Below are 23,659 nucleotides of genomic sequence, written 5' to 3' on the forward strand. Positions count from 1 at the left end.
TAATTAACTGAACATAAGATGAAGTGCAGAAAAGTTTGTTACTTGTCTTTTAAACAACGTTGAACGCGACAATTTGGTTCAGGTCAAAAATTAACTTGATCAGTGCTACTACTACCTTACTCGCCCGGCATAGTACTTTGTGATATCAAGGACAATCTAGATCTCTTCTCTGAAATTAAATTTCAATTTGAAAGCGGTAATCCAACACTATCTAAGAACTTCAATTAGCATCGCAATGATTCTTGATCATGCTATGGTCAGCATATTTTCACTACTGCATCCAACGATGGGACAACCGTTCGAGTCATGACATACAAGCACGATATGACTCCTTGCAAGATGATGGTGGACTCATTTTTGTGAACAAATTTTCGGAAATTCTGAATAGCATCTCGGATAGGTGATTTTAGGATTTTAGATTTCTGGGCTGTCGGCATCTATGACCATTTAGCCCGTCACGTATACGAAATGACGTTCCTCGGTGAGCACACGATCCGGGAAAAGGGACAGAAGAAAGGGTTAAGGAAGGAAGGAAGCGGCCTGGGACCTATAAGTTAAGTACCACGCCGGTATTTGTCTGGTGTGAATGAGGAAAGCCTCATTTAGGATGGCTAGCCTAACAAAACTTTTTACATTTTTTGACCGAGTGGCCCCACCGAGAATCGAACCAAGAATCGTATAGCTGAAGTTCCACAATTTGGGGCTACGGCGGCCCAGAGATATAGCGCTCATGTCTAGTACGTGAGACTGCTAGTTTGATTCCGTTTCGTACCTTGTGAGCTTTGTGGTAGACAAAAATCTCTAAGTTTGCTTTCTTAGAGTTCTACCGTTTCCTTCCGCTTTCTTCGTTCTAGTATTTCAGTCATATATCGTCATTCCTGTCTCTTATCTTCGGTGCACAATCAAGGGACGTTAAAACTAAAGTAGTTAGCTCTACAGTTTAAAGTGGAGTTTGAAAGACTGGGAATCGAATCCGAGACTTCGTGTATCTAAGGCATTTACTAACCACTAGACCTGAGCGAATTGTGATCAAGCTCCGGATGCTTCTCATTAGAAGTGAACGCTCTACCACTGAGCCAACACGCATCATGCTTCACCTGGTTGACCACAGTACTCCATGTTTCTGTTTCTGCAATTTAATTTTCTGAAGAGAAATATCGCTACAAGCCTGTGACAATACCATCTGAGACCACTACAGAGTTTGAGTACTTCTCTCCCTCTGTCTGTCTCTTCTCTTGTATGCGTGTATTTCTCCCATAGCATTGGTTATAAACCATGTGTGTGTGTGTGTATATGTATCTCCACCAAAGATGTGGGTGATTTGTCAACCCGCATTTGCGATGCTATTTGTCATCACGCCCCCATTCTCCACAATTGGATATTACGTATTTACCAGCCTCAGGGTATTTCACAGAATTGTCTGCGATATATTGAGCTATCATGGTGGAGAATACTGCCACGGTAATCACTATGTGTAGTTACGTAATTGTAATATTTCACATAATTTCGTCTGAATCACATTGAAAAATCACTACCATCACTATTTTTTCACCGTTACAGTTTTGTTAATTTGCCTTCCAGCTATACACATGTTTTATACAAGCTAAAATTTTCATGTTCTTTCTTTTATGATAAAAGATTTTGCTTTTTTGTTAGAAGCAAATGTTCCAACTTAAATTTCACGCATTTTAAAAAATAGACGCTCGAAATTAATTGTGACAACAATACGGCATAATGCTTCCTCTAGCTTATCATTTAAATTCAAAATTAATTAATAACAATTCAACTTAGATTGCGTATCACATGTGTAGTGTCTGTAAAAGCGTAGGTTATATGCATAAATCATGTTGTTTGTGTACTTAACGGACATAACCTATATACGTAGCAAAGGTATATAACTTACATGTACGTACGTAATATACAGAAGACTGTTAGATGCCAGACATCGTAAAGCGACATGATGAAACATCTAAGCAGGGAAAGACAATATGTGTGTAGCATATGCTTAATGTATGTTCCTTACAGATTTCCGAAGTAAACATATGGATTCCGTATAATGCTTTATTTAAACATTCACAAACTATATATTCTTTTTTCCTAAATAATCATTTTGCCATTATTATTGTTATATTTATCTCAATGTTCGCACTTACAATGAATTCACTCCGTCCTCATTCTATTAAATAATTCTAAAAAATAAAGACAGTAAATTGAATAACTAATTCGTTTAGAATCAACTACAATGTTTGATTCTATCTTGTATAAATTTGAATTACGTATCGATTAGTTTCCACGATTGTATTGTCAGCTTCTTCAAATGTATTTAGCAAAATTTTAGAATTGAATTAAATTAGCTAGAGATTACGACGTCCAGTGAGTTTTACTTACTGTTTTCGTATGCTTATTGTACATAAGAGATGTCTCTAGTAATCGAACGTGTATAATTTTTCTTTATCGTAACGCAGATCTTAATCGTATTCAAGAAAAGCTATCCTGTTCGTAAATGCTCATTACATACAGTGTGTTTCAAAACAACATCGACAACGTTCGGGAGGTGATTTCTGACACCAAAATAAGGTAAAAAATATAGACCAACCTGGTTCAGAAATCCGTCATTTCGGTGTTATAGGCTACTGACAACATCCAAAAGTAACTTCAAATATCCATACCTCCAGTACATGGAACCTACCGTAGTCGGGTCAAGACCTCATTTAGGAACTAATACGTGCGCCATCCAAATTACATGTTTCAGAATCCTGCGATACTCAAGCAACAATATTTATAGAGGTAGGTTGGCTATGGATATGTAATTTCAAGTACTCACCAACTACCTGTATACAAATTGTTGAGGAAGTACCACAGAATTCTGAAACATGGATATTTGGATAGGACACATGCTAGTTCCTAAGTAAAGTCTTGACCTGACTACGGTAGGTCTCATAGTATTGGAGCTATGGATCTTTAAAGTTCATTTTTTTTCATGTTTTCGGCAGTCTTTAACTCCGAAATGATGGATTTCTACACAAAAGTTGTCCTATACTTTTTGTCGTATCTTGGTGCCAGGAACCACCTGCCAAACGTTGTCGGTCTTGTTTTGAAACACCCTATATATATTTTTTTTTTTTTTTGCATTAATATTATAAACAATAGTGCTCATTGGACATAACGCACGGAAGGTGTGCAGATAAGAGATGAGACATCAATCAAAATTGCAATTTCAACGCTCCGTTGTGGTAATGTTTGTCTACTTTAATGTTGTGGTAATGTTATGGTAATGGTCATCGCACCTGCCTCTAGGAGTGACGATAGTTTGCGGTCGTCACTCCAGGAGGCAGGTGCGTTGACCATTTGAGAGACCATGCGAAATGTTATTCCGTTTTGTACCCTATTAGAATACAATATTTAGTGCTAAAGGAATAATTCTACTGTAATTTATCTTATTCCTAGCGACAATGAGCATTGTAGTAGCTACGAAGTTTTATGAAGTGTGATTAAAAAACACGGTGAACAGTTTTCTTACAAACAAAGTAATAAGCTAACATAGAATTACATAACATAGCTAACATAGCTAACATCACCTTTAAAGTAGTGTCCTTGGCACTTATCACAAGTTGAATATATAATTGGAAGTCTTTCTGACAAGCAGGGGCGGATCCAGGACGGACAACTGGGGGGACGGTGGGTTGTAATAATGCTACTTATAGTTACTTTTAAGAGCTCCGAACTCTGAGATGGGTTTTATTTAAATATAAAATAAGAACGTTTTCTCTTCTAAAGGGAGCTATCGCCCCAATCACCGCCCCCTGGGTCCGCCCTGCTGGAAAGGGTGTTCAGCTGCTCTGTCGTAGCTCTCTCAATAACAGAAATGGTGTCAAAACGTTTTTCTTTAAGCACAGTTTTAATTTTTGAGAGGAGTCAGGAGTGGCATGGTGCTATATGTGGTGAGCATAGCAAATGTGGACAGACAGAAATATTTTCGACCAAAAGCTCGCGGATCAAAAGTATAGTGTGGCACAGCACGTTTTTGTAGTGAAGAAGGAAGTCGTTTGCTCACTTAATCGGCGGTTAAAATGTTTTTCACGACCCATATGAGATGTTTAGTTCTTTGGAAATTTCTCGAACAGTCGTTAGCCTGTTTAAACATCAGTTGTGCCATTTTTTGCATCTTTTTTAATGTGTTTTTGACGTCGGAGGACGTCTCGATCATTACTCGTTCCCAACTGACTTCTTGCTCTTTCGAATCGCTCATGCCACTTGTAAACACTCCTCAATGCCACAGCTTCATCGCCATACATTGATTTTGACATTTCGTGAGCTCCTTCAAAATGTTCACCACCCTCTTAGGTATTGATCAACACAAATATCATCTCTCTATAACTTACGGTTCCCAAGATATGGCTTCTTAAATCCCAGGAAATCGGCCACGTTTTGGCCAGTATCTCTGAAATGGTAAGAGTGACGCAAAAAAAAAAATCCATCACTTTCTCTGATACTTTTTGATTCTCTATCGAATGGAGGGCTCAAAATTGAAAACAGACAGACAGATAGACACACACACACACACACACACACACACACACACACACACACACACACACAGGGGGCGCGGTTGCTCAGTGGTAGACCGTTCACACCGGTGTTTGGGGTCCCTGGTTCGATCCCAGCTCTCGCCGTGTGGACTTTGTGGTGAACAAACACCGTGCTTCTGGGTTTTCTCGGGGTTCTTCCGTTTCCTCCCACTTTCTTCATCCCACCATTTTCACTCATCTCTCAACATCACCGTCTCCTTTAGCCTAACCGGCATAAGCGTGGGACGTAGAACTTAAAGATTTAATTTCATTTCATTTTACACACACACACACACAGACATAGAGAATACAGTAAGGAACTTTTAAAGTTCGTCGACCAGTGCAAATTTTGTAGTTAAGTATGAAATTCGATGACTTTCGCGAACAAAATATCTTTGAAACATTACTTATGTCCAGAGGAAACCGACAAGTGAAAGTAGTATATAAATTAAATACATGATATGATTATAAATTGTCAAGATGTTTACTTTTCACAAATCTACAAAAGGAATAATAAAATACGTAATTACATAATAATCCCGGTTTTATTAATGACACCTGTAATAATTATTATAAAACGATGGCGACATTGAAATTCGTATTAACTCGATTAATAAAAGTCTGAGTAACGTTTCATTATTATTTCTTGTAACAAAACGTGCTCAATAATTCAATTTTAAGGAGTATACCAGTATTAAAGAAAAAGATAATCCTACACAGGATATTGGCAAGGATTTGTTGAAAACAATCTTCTTGAAAGGAGAAAAAATCTTACCTAATTTTTTCCAAGAAGAAAATTGACGTTTCCATAGTCGGATATTGACAAGCGAACGCAATTTCCCACTTTGTTATTGTTTGGCCCCTATCGTCGTATATGATGGCTGACAACAAAGACTTTTTCTTCTTTTATCGAGAAAAGCATTAACTTGCTCTTTTGGGTTTCATGCTCCTTTGTTGTGGGGAAGCCTTTCTTCATTCGCTACCCCTATAAGCTTCAAGGATTATGTTTTCTTTTTCATCAACTTGCATTCTAACTACAGCATACTGCTTCACTCAAATGCTAAGAAGTATTTCAGAGCTTTCGGAACATCCAATTGATCTCTTTTATAGCTAATATACGTTATTGATCTGCCTACAGCCCAATAGAACACTTGTGTACGTAACATAAATAGCCTAAACTTCTCATAGAAGACGTTTTGTAGGCTTCTGTTATAATATTCAGTCAGCAAAATTATTTGATAAAGATAAAGAACCACAATACATTGGGTGGCCATCTTACTGTAATCTCTTCAATCCTGAGGTACCTTTCATGGTTTACCACATATCAAACTCATTTTTCATATGGGACCATTAAGGGCAGGGCCGGATTTAGGGGGTTCAAAGGTGCACGTATACCCCCCTTCGTTGTAAATATACACTACCTAAAGTGAGAAGCTAGCAGTGAGTTTTGCAAAATCAATAGTTTAAGTCAATTTTCCGAAGGTCGAAGGAAAAGAATTTATCAAGAGCAGACGCTCAGTATTTCCCAAGGAATGAACACACATGACTAAAGGCATTTAATAAACTCAAATTTAATTCAAATGTACTGGTAGTTCTTGGTGTACCCCGCCCCCTCAGAGAATCCTGGATCCGGCTCTGATTAAGGGATTATGTCACGAGCAAAAGGGTCGCATATCAGTAGCGGATCTAGAAGGGAAAACTTGGGAAAATGCGAAGCAGCCAGAATCCAGACTTTGATAGTTATATTAAAGGTTTACTATAAATTTTTAAAAACATATAAATATTTTATTATTTTTGAGCTTCAAATATTTTTGACATTCAAAAACTGGGGCCTAGTCCCCCCTCGGCCCCAGCCTAGATCCGTCACTGTTGCATGTAAGAAGTACTTTATATATAACCTAAATATCTCTGGACGTATCATCCTTAGACAAGGTGAACCTGTTTCGTTTTACTATTGCCTTTCATGCGATGGGGAATGATAATGACATAAAACGGTGCAACTTGCAATTTAATATGGGACCCGAATCATTTGCGTTTCTTTCTAGAATCGAATCGGAGATGCCTTGATTAAGAGGTGAGAAACGTACCCACTCAACCACCAAAGTAACTAACTAACTCTATGGCCTATGGGACTCGAAGGTTCAATACCGCGTTCACAAAATCTCTTCACTGACTTCTATCCTTAGCCAACTGGTTCCAGTGTCTACTTTGTATTCCTATTTCAGCGAGATCCATCTTAATATTGTCCCCCCATTTGCGCCTACGTATTTCCAATGGTGATTTTCCGATTGGTCTTCCAGTTAAGACTTTGAAAGCGTTCCTGCTTCCTTCCATTCTAGCTACATGACCTGACCACCTAGGCCTCCTAGATTTGAGGATATAACAATCTTTGGTAAACCGTATAAATTATGTACTTCCTCGTTATGAAGTTTCCACCATTCTCCATTCCCCGTCCTCTTGGGTTAGAATATTCGTCTCAGGATCTTGTTCTCAAATATTTTCAGTCTACGTTCTTCCCTCAGGGTAAGCGACCATGTTTCGTAACCATACAGAACAACAGGCATAATTATCGTTTTATATATTTTAAGCTTCAAATTCCTCGACAGAATTCGCGATGACAAGATATTTTGAACTGAATAATAACACGAATTGTCTGCTTTTAGACGATATTTAATTTCTTCGTGATGAATATAGTTTTTATTTGTTAATATTGAACCTAGATCCAACTCAATCACCAGAGACAAATGTAGCAAAAAATTATATGTAGCAAAAAATTTAAGAAAGCAAATAACGTATAAAAACAGTATTTTAAAATTTTAATTAAGGTTACGTTACTTACAAAATTGTTACAAATAATATGAGTGCTTTTATAAGATTGTGTTTCGTTTTCCAGAAAGTAGATGTTTTCTAATGCAATCAATCTATTATAGGATATTTACGAGAAAACTGAAACTTGTTTCTAAAGACAAGTTTATCAGTGTTACGGAGGAGAATTTTTGAAGATGCAACTTTTAATACAGAAATAAATGCTCATCAGTATATGCATGTATTTAAACCAATTGAAGGGTAAGGGGAAAAAAACAAGGAATGTCCATGTGTGTGCTTTAACGGGTGCTTTGTCCTATCTGTTGGTAACTGTTGGTACTATTTGACTGTATATGCATGCATGCGTAGATGTAGAAATGTCCATGTAAAACGGGGAAAAGATTTGACACCCTATTCATTTTATACAGCTTTTCAATATTAAAGTGCCGTTTTCTCGAAAATGTAGTTTTGTGACATTCCTTCTTTTTTTTTTCCCTTACCCTCTTTTCACAAACATACATATTTTCAAACATTGCTAGGATTTTAGAAGCAAACTAGAGCATTTTAAAATTGAAACCTTTAAGGTTAATCCCATGAATATACCCTTTAGGCTACGGGAGACGGATCACTAAAGCACGTGAATGACGATGAAAGAATTGGTGAAATGATGATGTGGAAGGAAACGGGAGTATCTCCAGAAAACCCACTGACCCGATATTATCCAACACATATTTACTTTGCCTGGGATCGAACCAAGGACCTCACGCGCCAGAGGTAAGCGCTCTATCATTGAACAACCTTGCCCTCTAGAGCATTTTGAGATACTCTTTTTGGCAAATATGAGTGGCACTTTGGAACTCCTACTTTGATATATCCTTTTCTGAGCTATGATTCACATAGTATCCATTTGAAAATCAGAAAAAAAAGTTTTATTTGAAAACCTGAACTTACTTTCTTAATACTGAAACAAAATAGGGCAGTGAACAATGAAAACCGTTCCGCACACACAAACCTCAAGTCTATTTTCAAAGTCTGTAAATAAAAATTCACTTTGCAGAAGTATTAACTGAAATCAAAAGATGAGATTGACAATTGAAAATCCTTACATGTTGGAAAGTTGCTTTAAATCACCATTTTACAGCTGATGTCTACCAAAAATAACTTTAACTTTGAACGCTTTAATACAATCATAGTGTATATCAAACTTACAATCTGATCTCTCTCTTAAAATCTTAAATTCAAATTATTTAGATGGCCCGTCATGTTCTACTATGAATATTGTTTTCGTGCCGTTAATTATCTGAAAATCATTAAAAAAAAAATGATTCCATTACGGAACAGCGCAAATTATTTCAAAACGTTGTGGCAAGAAAGGCAGTGAGCTTTTTTCGTAGCAACCCAAACTCTGAAACTCACTTTCTATGTCCATCAGTAATGAAGAAAATTGACATTGAAACAGACCATGCGATCAAATCAAATTTATGGTATTGTTTATAAGCTTTGACACATGATTCAAATTTTAAATCTTTGAACAAAGACGTTTTGATGCACAATACCGCTATTGAAGGTAAGATGGAAGGAAAACAAGGAATAGGAAGAAGAAGAACACAACTGATCGATGATTTGAAAAATAGAGGAAAATATTGGGAGTTAAAAGAGGTAGCTGAAGGTCGAAAAACGTGCAAGAAACATTTTCAAGCCTAAACTGAAAATTAAGAAGAAGAAAAGAAAAATTCTCATTAGTCCCAGAACCTACCAATAGGCAGAATACTTAATAGTAATAATAATACAATGGAAATATACTAAGAAAAGTCCGTTATCCGGACAGCAGTATATTGTACAAATATACGGTATCCTTATATTTACTACGGAAATCAGTACGGAGCATATGTTATGCATATCCTAAATATGTACTGCCCTTAGATGTTACATCATGCTGTTGCAGGATGTCTGACATCTAGCACTCTTCGGGATATTATATACGTATACGTATGTTACATACGTAAGAAATATGTTATATACGTCCATCTGTATGTGAGATCCTGACCGTCTACGTACAGTATTTTCGTTCGTATGGATAGTGCGCTTATTCGGCGCATTTATAAGGAAAGTACGTATAAACTATACTGTGTCAGTTATACCCTTGCTGCACGTTAAGTGCAAAAACTACAGGAGTTACACATGTAACCTGCGTTTTGACATGAGCCACATACGATTTTTTCTCTAGGATAACTGTTGGTCTGTTTACTTCGGAGTTTAGCTACTTAGTTGCTTTGAACATGTCCTTTCATTCTATCTTCGCATTAAAATCCCTTAATACAGCGTGTAGAATTCTCATATGGTATCGCGAGAGTTTGTCAAATACGTGTTCTACTTTTTCGTAAAAACTGTTCTTTATATCGTCATCCTTATCTTCTGTCCGATATGAACGTAGAGAATAATAATATAACAGCACCGACCCTGAAGAGTAATAAATGGTAGTTTATTATTATTAACAAATTCAACACGGTTAATCGTTTATATTATTCGTTTGTGAACGAAAAACCTTGTTCTTAATATTTTAACGAACCCACTATTTGCCGTATTACGGTCCCGACGCACTTCCATGTATTTAGTTTTCTCTGCATTTACTTATAAATCCATGTCCCTGCAAGCGTTTAATAAGATCTCTGCATTTCTTTCTATTGTTCTCCTATCATCCCCTATTAAATTTACATCATCAGCATATGCCATAACCTGGTGAATACCGTTCAACTCTAGGCCCTGGTTGCTATCTTTGATTTTGCTTATAGCGTATTCCAGAACAAAGTTAAATAATAATGGCGACAACGCATCACCTTTTTCAGGCCATTTTCGACGTGAAAGCTCGTGGACAAAACTTTTCCTACCCGGAATTTACTCGGAATATAATCCCTACTTAAATAATAATTTCAAATAAAGATATCTGAATTTATCCTGCATTTTGTGATAATAAACACTATATATATATATATATATATATATATATATATATATATATATATATATATATATAAAATATTTAACAAGAGATCTTGCTTTATTTCAATCTCACCCGTATTTGGACATATAGTATTTACTGCGCATGGGTATGCGTTCGCGTGCCTACTACACTCATTTAAAATTATTGTAGAATGCAGAGTTTCATGGCGCCGATGTGTGACAATAATCTATTTTCGCCTCGTGTTATAAAACACAAAAGAGGATAACAGGAAGAGTGGTTTATATAGAGATTTATATAAAGATTTCGTTTATATAAAGATTTAAGAAAATACATATTTCGAACATAGCAGTAGTTAAAAGTGAGTGCGGTAATTATTTACCAACCAACTGTAGCCTTACACTTTGGAAATTATGCGACGACAGTAAGTAAGCAGACGATCTTGCTGTTCACGTCTCTCGCTGCCGAAGCACGTGTGAGCACGTGTGTTCACACGTGAGTAATACATTTCGCTTTGTTTACGTCTACTTCGTTGTAAGGCTGGAAAGACTTTAGAGACCTTCTCCTCGATTCGTAAATTGAGAACGCACCATGCCGTGATGACAGGAACCCACGTCACACGGTAAATAACTGAACACCCTTCGAAAATCCAGAAGACGATAATTAGCCTACCTCCTTAACTTCCCTCACCCTGTCTGCAACTATGGTCGTCACCTCTAATGGTCCAACAGAAATTTATTTTACTTAGACTGGGAAAATGCTGAGACTCTTTGGGAAGAGGGTAGAACAACGAGGATATATAACTCTCACACAGGGAATTGACCTTAAGCGTCCAGTATGTAGGGATAATCCTTACCAAGTCCACCATTAAGGCTTTTATCCTTTTAGCAGGGCAGGAACCTGGGAAAATGTTAGTAATATAGCCTAAAGATGGACCGAGAAATGCGCTGGACATTAATCCTCACTGAACCGATTTCACGAAGGACAAAATCCAATGGAGATTTTTTTCTTAACTTTTCTAAAGCGAAACAAACATTCGAGTTTCGTTAAGCTACGCATTCAGATAATTTTCTACTAAATTTTGTACGAATCGTTCAGTAGAATTAGATGGCGCTGAACAATCCATTGAAATAAACTACATGTTTTTCTACCTCTACGAGATTCACTGCCAACTCTCTTTCTATTTTCATAGCATCGTAGAATGTGTGTCGTGAAATCGATAAAAGAGAAAGTATCTCACTTCAATTGGAAAATGCCGAGAGAATAGAATTAAATATTGAATTGAACAGAACAAAGGCGTCAGCTGCCATAGAATGGAAAGTTTTACGATGCCGATAAAATTTCAAATACGAATCGATAAAAGGCGTAACAGTTAGTAATATAGCATTTACAATGATTACTCTTTTTTTTTTTAATGTTTGTGAACTGATTACCAAACATGCTTCGACAGAAATACATAAAAAGGGAATTTCACATTAATGGCTTTTCCCCCCAAAGATAACACCTTTAAATGCTTCAATACGATAACATAACTGTTAACACTTAATTCAGCACTTTTTAGATATTGTTGCAAGTACTACGGAAGATGCGAAATCGCCAATAAGGGGGAATTCTAGTGTGGGGAGACAGGAATTGAGTAAGACAGGGAGAGAGAGAGAGAGAGAAACAGAGAAAACGAGAAAGAGAGAAAGAGAGAAAAAAGAAAAAGAAAGATAGAGAGAGAGAAGATTTTCGGAAAGGAATATTTCGACATAAGAACAGTGACGGCGCTAGAGGATACATCAGGAGAATTGACTAATTTCCAGACGATGTGCCACTTCATCAATAGTCACTCGTCTGTCTATTGTGCTGCCAAAATGTCTTGATCCGTGGCAAAAATGCGAACTAAAGCCCACACCCACGCGTTGAGCCAATAAGGATTCAGCTGTTGCTAAGCGAAAGAAAGCGAGTGGAATTCATTCAGCCGATAGCAGCGCTTGCAACGGAAGACTGGGGATCAAGTCAATGTGGTATATCTGTAACAGAATCATATCACGTGAACGTTCAATATTGTCATCATTTGTGGCCGTAGATGATCGTCCGGCTACTTCCTCGTCCGTAACACTTGTGCGACCGTTTCTGAATTTTTCAATCCATTCGTAGACACTCCATTGCGGCAAGATACTGTTCCCGTATTGTGCCGGAAGTCTTTGATGTTGCGGCACCTAATACACCTTCCGACTACGAAAACATTTTTTGAGCAAGTGTCCCCACCAGGAATTGAACTCGGGACCGCTCGCACCGAAGGCAAGAATGTTAGTGATTTCGCTACGCGAGACCACTCGCAATTCGACAAAAGCAACCTGATCTCTTCTTCTTTGACGATAAAGCCCACCCCTACTTATCAGCACATAAACAAGACACAAAATCGAAGAATTAGAGTGGGAACGGCTATCCCACTCTCCATACAACCTCAATTTAGAGGCAGTTACTTCCATCTTTCTTCGGAGTTCAAGCCTGCATTACAAGGCGAACGTTTCGAAATAGATGAAAAAGTGAAGCAGAATGGGAAGAGAGTGCTAAATAGCAGAGAAGTACAGTTGAAAATCAGCGCTCGGGGCGAGAGTATACGAGGGCGCCCCCATACATATATTCCAAGCAATTTTCCTATATTTTTATTTTTTCTCCCGAATTTTTCGCCCCCTTACTTCGGCGCCCGGGGCCTTCGCCCCGCTCACCCCCACACGGCACGGCCCTGCTAAATAGTCCTGATTTTTTGCAAAGGGTATAGACAAATTGGTCCAACGGTAAAATAAGTGCCTAAATCTCAATGGGGTCTATGTGCAGAGGTAAGGAAGGACCTACCTAAATAAGTATGTATATTTTGTAAATATATCTTAAAAAATAAATATTTTACAGCTTAGGAAAACTTACATATTGAACGACCTATGTATATATATGAGGGAGATGGGACACAACCCCCCACCCTCCACACATACACACACACATATATATATATATACACCTGTATGTGTGTGTGTGTGTATGTTTGTATGTTTAGGTGTGTGTAGCGTCCGACCTCTCTCATACAGTACACATACGTATGTATTCATATCTCAGTATATATACTTATTGTCCTATTAGATATTGGATATTCCCTAAGGGTACAATGAAGCTAATAATATCAGGTTAGATAATGGATAGAGAGGTAGCTATATATAAACATTTATAGCAAAACTTGCTGCTATATATGAGTGATATACAGGATTCAAATAAATAAAAAAAATCATTGTAAAAAAACTCATATATTTGGACGACTCTTACATGAAATCTTATAAAAGAAATCCGAATGAAAGATATATATATATATATATATATATATATATATATATATATATATATATATATATATATATATATATATATATAAGGAAATATCAGTTTCTTTCAAGGTCTCTTTCTCGAATAAAAAAAAAAGTTTCTTTTCTTATGAAAAATAAAAAAACAAGAAATGCTGAGGCACAAAATCTGGAATCAGATTGCAGCTTCAAAACATCTAAAATGAGCAGTTGCTTCGCAACCGCTTTAGAAATTTGATACTATATCTCTCTTCTATATTCTTATATCTTAATAATACAACTTGGTTCTTATATCTTTTCTGTTCGTTTCCTTCTCAGGTTTCTGTAGACTTACTAATAATATGCTATTACCTTATTTTATTTTATTTTATTTTTTGCTTTGTTTTTCTTTTTCTTTACTTTTGTACTACTTAGTTTGTGGTTACTAAAGCCAGATGTTCATTTAAAAAAAATAATCTTTCTGTAAGATTCTGTGTAATACAATATCATATAAACTGAGTCTGCCAGTGGCGGATCCAGAGAGGCGATCTGCCTTCCCCCCCCCCCCCGAAGAGGAAAGTTTCTTATTTTATATATATAAGCAAAACTCATCCCAGAGTTTGGAGCTCTTAAAAGTAGCTCTAAGTAGCAGTATTACAACCCCCTACTCCCCACAGAAGTCCGTCCTGGATCCGCCCCTGGAGTCTGCAGTGTCTGACTTGTACTAGACGTGGCGCTCACATCTAGTGTACGGGGTCCATATTTGTATGCTTAGGCGTACCCACGGATAGGTTTACCGGATTCGGATCCCCCCAGGCCGGTAGCCAGGCCAAGAGTGTAGAGAGCCTGGTAGAAGGTAGACGGGCCGACCCAACCATATTATAGTTCATCACCATATTATAGTTCATTTGCAAGCCTACCGTGAAAATATAGGAGGGGCCCGGTGCACCCTAGCCCCCACCCGTGGATACGGGCTTGTCCCCCCCAAAAACTTCCTAATTCGACATACATTTGTACATTTTGTAAATAAAAATATACCTGCTTAACAGAGAAATTATAGATGTAGCATGAAAATTTGATCTTACACTTCCTCTGAACTCTTTCTCTTATAAAATCATTCTAGTTCTATCATATTTTCTGAAAATATAAGGGGAAGTATTTTACAATTACCTATAGTTTTTTCGAGTGCAGAATAACATCCGTGCAATACTACATAAGACGTAGTGGCTTATAGTATTAGAGCCCCGTCCCCAAAGCTTGGATCTCTCCCAACAAAAATATAGGTGGACGTATTTTACAATTACTTATTGTCTTTTCGGGTGAAGAATAATACCCGTTCAATACTACATAGACGTAGTGGCTTATAGTATTGGACCTATACTCAAAGCATGGATTTCTTCCAACAAAAATAAATTTCTGGATCCGCCCCTGGTTCTATCCCATCTTGAGCCAAGTGTACTTTGTGGTGGACAAATACCGTGTTGGTTAGATTTTTATTGATTTAAATGATGACCATTATCGACTCCGAGCATAAATAGGCGACGTTCAACTATACAGGGTGTAACATAAATGCATGGCCAAAAGTGGCGAGGTGATTGCGGACATCCAAATAAATAAAAATGTTCCTATAAACATGGATCCGATGACGCTTCGTTTCCGAGATACAGGGTGTTCAAATGTCGAGTCCCTCCAATGGCTCACTATGGAAAAATGAACGGAATAATACAGTCAATATTACAGGAATAATACAGTCAAGTTGAATTATGCAAGTGCAAATACATTTACACTAACATAGAGAACGGAACTAATCAATATTTGAAGTTATTGGGCTGTCAATGTTGCCAACCTGATACAAAGTGTTATATTTTCAAATAGCACTAAACGTTCACACGTTAACATATGATTGCTGAAATAAAACGTTCCTCAATATGGGACACAGTCTTTCGAACTTTATGTGTGGTATAAACGGACACTGTAGCCTCCATCAAATACCTTTCTCAATTACTTATCTTTGGAAACTAACAATAGTTGTGATCTGTGAACCGTTGTTTACTATCGTGAGTTGTTAATTGACTTCACACTTGGACACCTTGTCTTTCGAAAACGAAGCGGAATTTGCCTCATGTTTAAGAACGTTTTTATATCAGCAATCATATACTAACGTATGGACGTCTAGTGCCGTTTGAAAGCATAACACTTTGTACCAGTTTGGCAAAAATGACAACCCAATAACCTGAAATGTTGATTAGTTTCATTCTTTATGTTGGTGTAAATCTATTTGTACAGGTATAATTCCACTTGATTGTATTACTCCTGTAATATTGAGGATTTCCAAGCACGTTCCCGTAGTCCTGCACATTGGAGGGACTCGACATTTGAACTTCTGTATCTCGGGAAAGAAGCGGCATCGGATCCATGTTTATGGGAACATTTTTTTACATATTTGGCTGTCCAAACACACCTCGTCACTTTTGGATATATATATATATATATATATATATATATATATATATATATATATATATATATATATATATATATATATATATATATATTGACAACCCAGTCACTCTGTGCCTAATTTGGGGATGCTAATTGAGTGATACTGAGCGCCTTCCACTCACCATCTAGAATGAGTGGGAATGATCTCATATACATGTGCGAGAGGTTAACTAAACTTACACATACCAATCGGGGATTAATTCTGGTAATAAAACATTTACTTCAATCATTCAATAACAATTATATTTCTCTTAGATAAAAGTTGTGAATGTAAGTGTTGTGAGGTGATTACGGATAATCGGAAACTTTGCCAGTCGAGTATCGCCTATCGAGTATTGAGCATTTGAGCCCTGAATAGGAGTAACACATACCTTATCTCTTCAGATGATGCTCGCTGATGACCTAGGTGTTGTATCCAGTATCGCCAAGTTGATACTTCTTATGAATGGTTGCTGTAGATGAGCATCGAGTCTAGTTTACTCCCAAATGCTAAAGATGAATCGACGATCTCCGTAGATAGAATATTGGATTCTAAGTTGACTGTCAGTTGACTGTCTCGCTCTCTGTCGCTCCAACTGATCACTTTGACTGATCGCTCAAAGACTCCTCGAAGACTAATACTCTTGTCTGCTAAGACTGACCTTGTCTGCCCAAACTGATCTTGTCTGTCAAACTAATCTTGTCTGCCCCGAAAACCTCCCGTCTCCTGGTTTTGTTCAACTTGGTCCTTCTAGAATTTTCTCCTGTCGTCTGCTGAACGGCACGTGTGACCTCCTTTCACTTGGAAGAACAAATTCTTTCCTTGTGTCAAGACTCAAAAACTGCAACTCTTGACACACTCCGATTTCCCGATTCTAAGCAATTTCCTCATATCCGTGAATGTGTGAAATGTTCACAAAAGCTTACAATCTCTCTTTTCATAATTTACAGAATTTTGCCTATGTAGGAATTGACGCATTGCATGCATTGTCTTCCTGCATTGGCAGACTCTCAATGAAACATTTTATTTACATAATTTCGCTGACCATTAAATAATAACTTTTCCTCAGCTTGCATTAAACTCAACTCGTAACCATTATTCACCTTCACCTAATTATTTTCATAAAACGCGATCTTCGCAAAATAAATAAACATTGATTGATAAAATAAAATTATTATACATAATCTTTCCATTTAAAACGGATACTGCCACAATATATATATATATATATATATATATATATATATATATATATATATATATATATATATATAGGGTATTAATGAATTATATCGACAAACTATCCGACATGACTCCTTACATCAAAATAAGAGAAAAGTTTATATGGACCAATGGGCAAAAGAAAAAAAAAATTAGCACGTGGTTTCGAATTCGATGGTGTAGCGGTTCATATAATCGCAAAGTAAGTCGTATATACGCAATTCAAAAAGTGCATTTTCAGCAATGTATAAATGGGTGTGCAGGGGATTCCCCATAGGGTATAATTCCCAGCCAAGCTCTCTACAGAATTTTCAAACATATTCTGACTTGAAGTAAAAACCGGTAAAAGATGCTGCGCTGTTACAAATGGCGTATTTGTGGGAATTTTTTTTAAAAAAAATATTTTTGTTTTTGTTTGCTTCTTTGACATTAAAGCAGGACATTCTTTGTAAGTTGCAACTGCAACAATGTCTTCCTATCACATGCTTTCAAGCACTCTTGTAAAGTTTAGCAATGTTTATCATATCTCCGGAACGACTTCCGAGATCAAATTTCTGTAAATTGTTACTATGGTTTTTTCTGTCTTTTGAAAACCTTCCAGATGGTAGGATGCGGTACTTGTCTCAGCACTTTTTTCGAAATAAAACTTTTTTTTTAAAGAAGTCAAATATTCTCTTATTTGTAATTTTGTTCTTTTTTTCAAAATGTCTCATGTCAAGATCGTGGTACTCGATATTAAGGTACTTCGGATGTACTTACATTGCCCCCTTCCATTTCACTTGGGCTATTACAGTCGTACAGCCGTCCAAAATTTTGATGTTAGTGATAGTGTAGTATCCCTAGTTTAATGGATACGAATCAAAAATAGAGATATTAGATTTCTGATCCCGTTCTGAATTTCGGATACAGATCCGAGATCCTGACCCAGATCGGAATTCCGAATTTTGGATCTAGATCTGAGATTCGAACCCGAAGGATCCGAATCCAATCAGATTTGGATCTTCGGATCTGGGCAGATCAGGATCCGTCCATCCCTAGTTTAAAACACTGAACAATATGTGTGGTATTGTGTATTTTCGTGTGTAATAAATTGACGAAGTGCCTTTGAAAAACGCATAACGGTATGTTGGCTGTCTGCAGAGTACGTCAAATAATGTTTCCATTGTACTAAATAATTGCATAGAATCGTAACAAAATCTCCCTTATTTTTACAAAAGAATATCGAAAGCTGGACATCCAATCGTACAATTTTTCATTTTTCTACCCCTACTTCTGCCCACTTTTATAATTTAGATACGAGTAAGAATTTAAATTGATTAATTGTGCTTAGAACCAATAATATATATACTAAAGTTTTCTGTATCTTTTACAGCCAGAGTTCGTGATGTAGAAGATGAAGGCGAGCATTTTATCTCCGTACGAAGCCCTCAATGGTAGAGGTTGTTGCCGACTCCATGCTCGTCACGCGGCGATCACAAGTGCTGTTTACACGTTGGTAAGTACTTTAGTATGATCACTATGTTGCACACTATAGGGCGCCTCGAGTCTTGGAGTGTATATAATACACAGATAATATTCAAAAAATACCAGCGAGTGATAAGGAAATATACTTTTACAAGCTTGTATTACCTATATTTAAGGACTTATATTTTTTTTTTTAATATATGGGCTTTTGTCATTAGTAACTCTGCTTCATTGACTGTTTCGATTCTTTTATTGTGGAGGGGAGGGTGGGTATGGGACACCGGTCTGGTCTACACGGAGAAAAATCGGTTTTCCCAACAGCGGTACATTGTACAAATATACTTAATTCTTATGTTTACTACGGAAATCTGTACGGAGCATGCATTATCCATATGCATACGTATTGTCGGTTTCCCGCATTAGATGTTGAATCATAACTCTGCAGAATGTCTGACACCTAACAGTCTTCCGTATATTACATACGTCATCTATATGTTATATACGTCCATTTGTATGTGAGTATGTACGGCAAGTACCTTTATTCGGAACACTTATACCGAAAGTACGTATAAAACATACATTTCCTGTCATATTTTTGCTGCAGGACGTTACATAGGGTTACATAGGGTTACGTTAAGTTCAAAAACTACAGGAAATACGCATGTAACCTACGTTTTTATGAACGTCATATATGCTTTTTTCTCAGTGTTGTCTAGTGGTCACGATTTTGAGAAGAAACTTATTCGGGGCTCGAATCCGTATGGTAGGATTTTGAACTATTTTCGAAGTTTCTGTGTTCGTGTCTCTATCGTAATTAATGAGGTAGAAAAGAGATCAAATAGATAGCCGAACAGATAGATGACCGGTTGGGGAGAAATAAAAGACTGGTATGACGCTTATCTCTGTTGCAATGGCTAGCTGGTTCGATCCCAAGCATGTGAGTTCGTATCTGTAGGTTCTCCCATTTCCTCCCAATTCTTTTCTTAATATTCTGTCTTCATTAGCCCGAGAGGTATAACCGCGGAACGTAAAGCTACACTGAGAAAAATCCGTTCTCCGGACAGCGATATATTGTACAAATATACGGAATCCTCTTGCTCACTACAGAAATCAGAATGGAGCGTACGTTATCCATATGCTACATACGCACCGCCCTTAGATGTTACATCATTCTGTTGCACGATGTCTGAGATCTAACAATTTACCGTATACCACATGCGTATACTTATGCTACATTCCTCAGCTATATGTTATGTACGTCCATTTGTATGTGAGATCCTGATCGCATCTATTGTTTCATACAGAAAGTACTTATAGATGGAGCACTTATACGGAATGTAGTATAAAACACGCGTTTTCAGTTATACGTCTGCTGTACGTTAAGTCCAAAAACTACAGGAATTACGCATGTAACCTATCGTTTTAAGTACACCATCTAGATTTTTTTCTCAGTGTACACATTTCGTTCTCCTTGTACAAGTTTTTCGCCCCTTAGATGTGTTTGCACTTAATCCTTTATGATTGGTTGGTTGGACCTTAGTCTACAGATGAGCATATCATTCAACACCGAGGTTATTTGTGACATGGATCATCAGTTTAATGTTGAATGCAAACAACAATAGCTCCCAAGGAACAATGAACCACACGGAAAGCATTACGGTAACAACACTGTAATATACTACACGTTGCCTATATTTGTAAACTGCAACACGTGCTTCTTATTTATAAACAAACCCACATGTTGTCTTACAACAACTACTACAAGAAACAGACTACACTAATCCTCATCATCATCCGGTCATGTGACATAAAAGGAACCCCAGTGCCACCGCTGCATTTAAAGAAGGGTACAAAACTCCATGTAAGATCTCTATAGACATCAGTTTCGGTTTGTTGAAACCCCATCTCTTGGCTTGTCTGGAGCTCTGCGAGATCTAACCTAACCCAACCCTCTGAGCTTGCCTGAAGCTCTTAGGTCTCCTGCCCACTTAGCTTGTCTGGAACTCTGTTGGAATTCAACCCCTCTCCTAGTTTACATGGAGCTCTCAGAGATCGTAACCGCAAACACCTAGCTTTGCGTGGTTTCTTGGTTTCCGTGTACGCTTAGCTTCCCTGGAACTTTGTGAAAATTCAACCCGATTCTTAGCTTTCCTGGAGTTTTGAGAGATCCTAATAGCAACCACCTAGCTTGCCTGGAGCTGTTGCTTTCCCTGTCCGCTTAGCTTTCCTGAAGCTCTGAGGGACATCAACCTCTCTTACCTTGCCTGGAGCACTGAGATTAAACATTTGCATTTAGCTTGCCTGTAGCTTTGTGGAATCTTTCCTTTAGCTGCTAAGACCTTGGGACACCTATTTACCCAAAGTACATAGAGATCTTTGTATTGACCTTAGGGCCAAACTTATTGTGTGTTGTGTTGTTGTGGGTTTGTGTTGTACTGTATATAACAGGAATTTTATAATAAAAAAAGATTGTGGGAGAAAAGAGAATTACTTATGCGAATTTTTTTTTTACCTAGTATCTTGCCAAAATAATTTTACAATACAATCAAGATAGAGTTCAGTATAAGATTTGTTGGTTTCAAAATTTAAACGGGTGATCTACTCTGACACTTATCGTTACTTTGGTAACCAAACAGCAGAATAACCTAGATGCATATCTTCTTAGTTTGTATTTTCTTTCGGCTAGACATCCACTCTTGAGAATATACAGTATTATCCTACAAGGTTATACGTGCATTCCTTGATACACTGTATCCGTATTAGTAACACATTTCCTTAATAAATATCTACGTAGAGCAAAAATGATAACAGATAACGAGAAGTGGATATTTTATAATGTATTTAGCGTTCTAAGAATAGGTTCATGTATTCTCATAACCTTCTATTGAAGCCGGAAGTGGCAGAGATCAATTACTTCCGGTTTTAATGTTAAGTAAAAACTGTAATAGATAGCGAAAAGCGGTTTTCTACAACAATTAAGCGTTCACAAGTATACTCTCTAATCTGTCTAAGGGGGCGCGGTGGCTCAGTGGTTGCCGAGCGGTCTGAGGCGTTAGGCTGATGATTGTGAGGTGAAGCCCATTGGGGGTTCGAGTCCCTCTGTTGTAGCAAGCGTGGAATTTTAATTGTCCTCGATGTTTCTGTGTTCGTGTCCCTGTCGTGTCTAGTAGTCCTGAAAAGTAGAAAATAAGTCAGGAAGTTTTTTTTTAAAAAAAAAGTGGTAGAGCGTAGAGCGTGCTTGGGGTCTCTGGTTCGATCCCAGCTCGCCCCCTGTGAACTTTGTGGAGGACAAACATCATCTGGGTGGGGTTTCTCCAATTTTATTCATTGCACCATTGCATTGATTTCTCAACATCTCCGTCTCCTTTAGCCTAACTAGCATAAGCGTGGGACGTAAAATGAAAGATTTCATTTCATTTTTTCTAATCTTCTAGAAAAAGTATAGAATGACGAATAATCTCGGTAAGGAAAACGAAACTGTTGGAAAATCTATTTCTATTTCCGATTTATATATTAATTGAGAAAATATCGTTTCAAACAAACCAAACACTCTCTCGTGGTATACACATTACACTCCTACTTATTATCCAAGAAAGATAGAACTTAATGTACTTATGTACTCTTTATATATTAAAGAATAACCTTGTGTTCATAAAAAGAAAAGTACACTTTTTTCTACTTAGTACATTTAAGTCAAATCTTTTTTCCTTTTTTTTAATTTCATACATAAGATTGAATTAATAGGCATGGAAAATCCTTGGTAATAATCACTAATTTTATAGATCAGTGTCCAGCTGAAACCTCTGGGCGCTTTACGAAAGCCAATGGCGTGTAAGAGCGAGGTTGTCGGATTTTATTTCCTTTCGTGTACAAGTATAACGTAAAACTTTTCTTTCGTAAAACCCAGATGGAAGAACGAAGTAAATGCTTCAAACCGATAATATGAAAGGATCAACACTGATTTAGGTTAATATATATGTAAAGAAATAGTCTTATAATAAATTAGTAAACCACTGTACTTAAAATAATGCTTTTCTCTCTTAATTATTTACAAACAATTTTCTTTTTTCCTAAACGTACAGTAGCATTCTAAGAACAAAGACCTTTTTGAGTCATATAACATTTACCTCAGTCGTAACTTTCATTGGGTATTGCAAAAAAATTAGACACGCCCTAAACGTGAAGAGGTTTGAATTATATACTGGACTCGATTATTGTGAAATTTTATCTGTCACCGAAATGCACGCTAATCGGAATATTTCTCTATTTCTGTCAAACAAAATTGACTAATTACATTACAATCTTGTCGACTCACATTTATTTAGCAAGTTTACAGTATTGTACGTAGATTAGATTTTATTGGGTATTATGTTAGATTAGTCTATATAGTAGGTTAGGCTTTGATCAGTTATTTCAATAATCAAAGTAGTAAAATAGACTGGCACCCTTTAGAAACATTTTGCTAGCATACGCCTAGTTTGAAAACATTATACACTATTTTAGTATTTTCTTTTTATAGAAAATTGTTTGGGACATATTATGATCTTCAAGTTTTACGTACCACGTTTATGCCCATAGGGAAAGTGACAAATAGTCAATGAAGGAGAAAGATTGTGAAAAAATGGTGGAATGAAAACGTGGATGAAACCGGAAGAAATCCCAACAACATCTACAAATAGCATGTTGCCCAGCGCAAACTGTTATGGTCGAACCAGAGTCATCTCGCATCACAGGTGAACACTACCCTTGAACGACAGTAGCCCCTCTTTATAACTTCTCATATGATATGCGTACCCATATCCACCTTCATGATGGAAAAGACATGAAGAAACTAGTGTGTACC

At 37.1% G+C, this 23,659-nt stretch overlaps 1 protein-coding gene across 1 annotated transcript in view; it reads left to right on the forward strand.

The window, feature by feature from the left end:
• The window catches only part of LOC145669578 (uncharacterized), a 632,206-nt gene that overhangs the window by 289,790 nt on the left and 318,757 nt on the right, over positions 1-23,659 (forward strand). The window contains exon 2 of the mRNA XM_081737789.1: positions 18,725-18,847. Within this exon, the coding sequence (XP_081593915.1) occupies positions 18,746-18,847 (102 nt within the window). The 5' untranslated portion in view covers positions 18,725-18,745. The remainder of the gene's footprint in view (positions 1-18,724; positions 18,848-23,659) is intronic.

This window comes from Thermobia domestica, chromosome 14 (assembly GCF_964235325.1).
Source record: "Thermobia domestica chromosome 14, izTheDome1.hap1.1, whole genome shotgun sequence".
Taxonomy (NCBI): Eukaryota; Metazoa; Arthropoda; class Insecta; order Zygentoma; family Lepismatidae; genus Thermobia; species Thermobia domestica.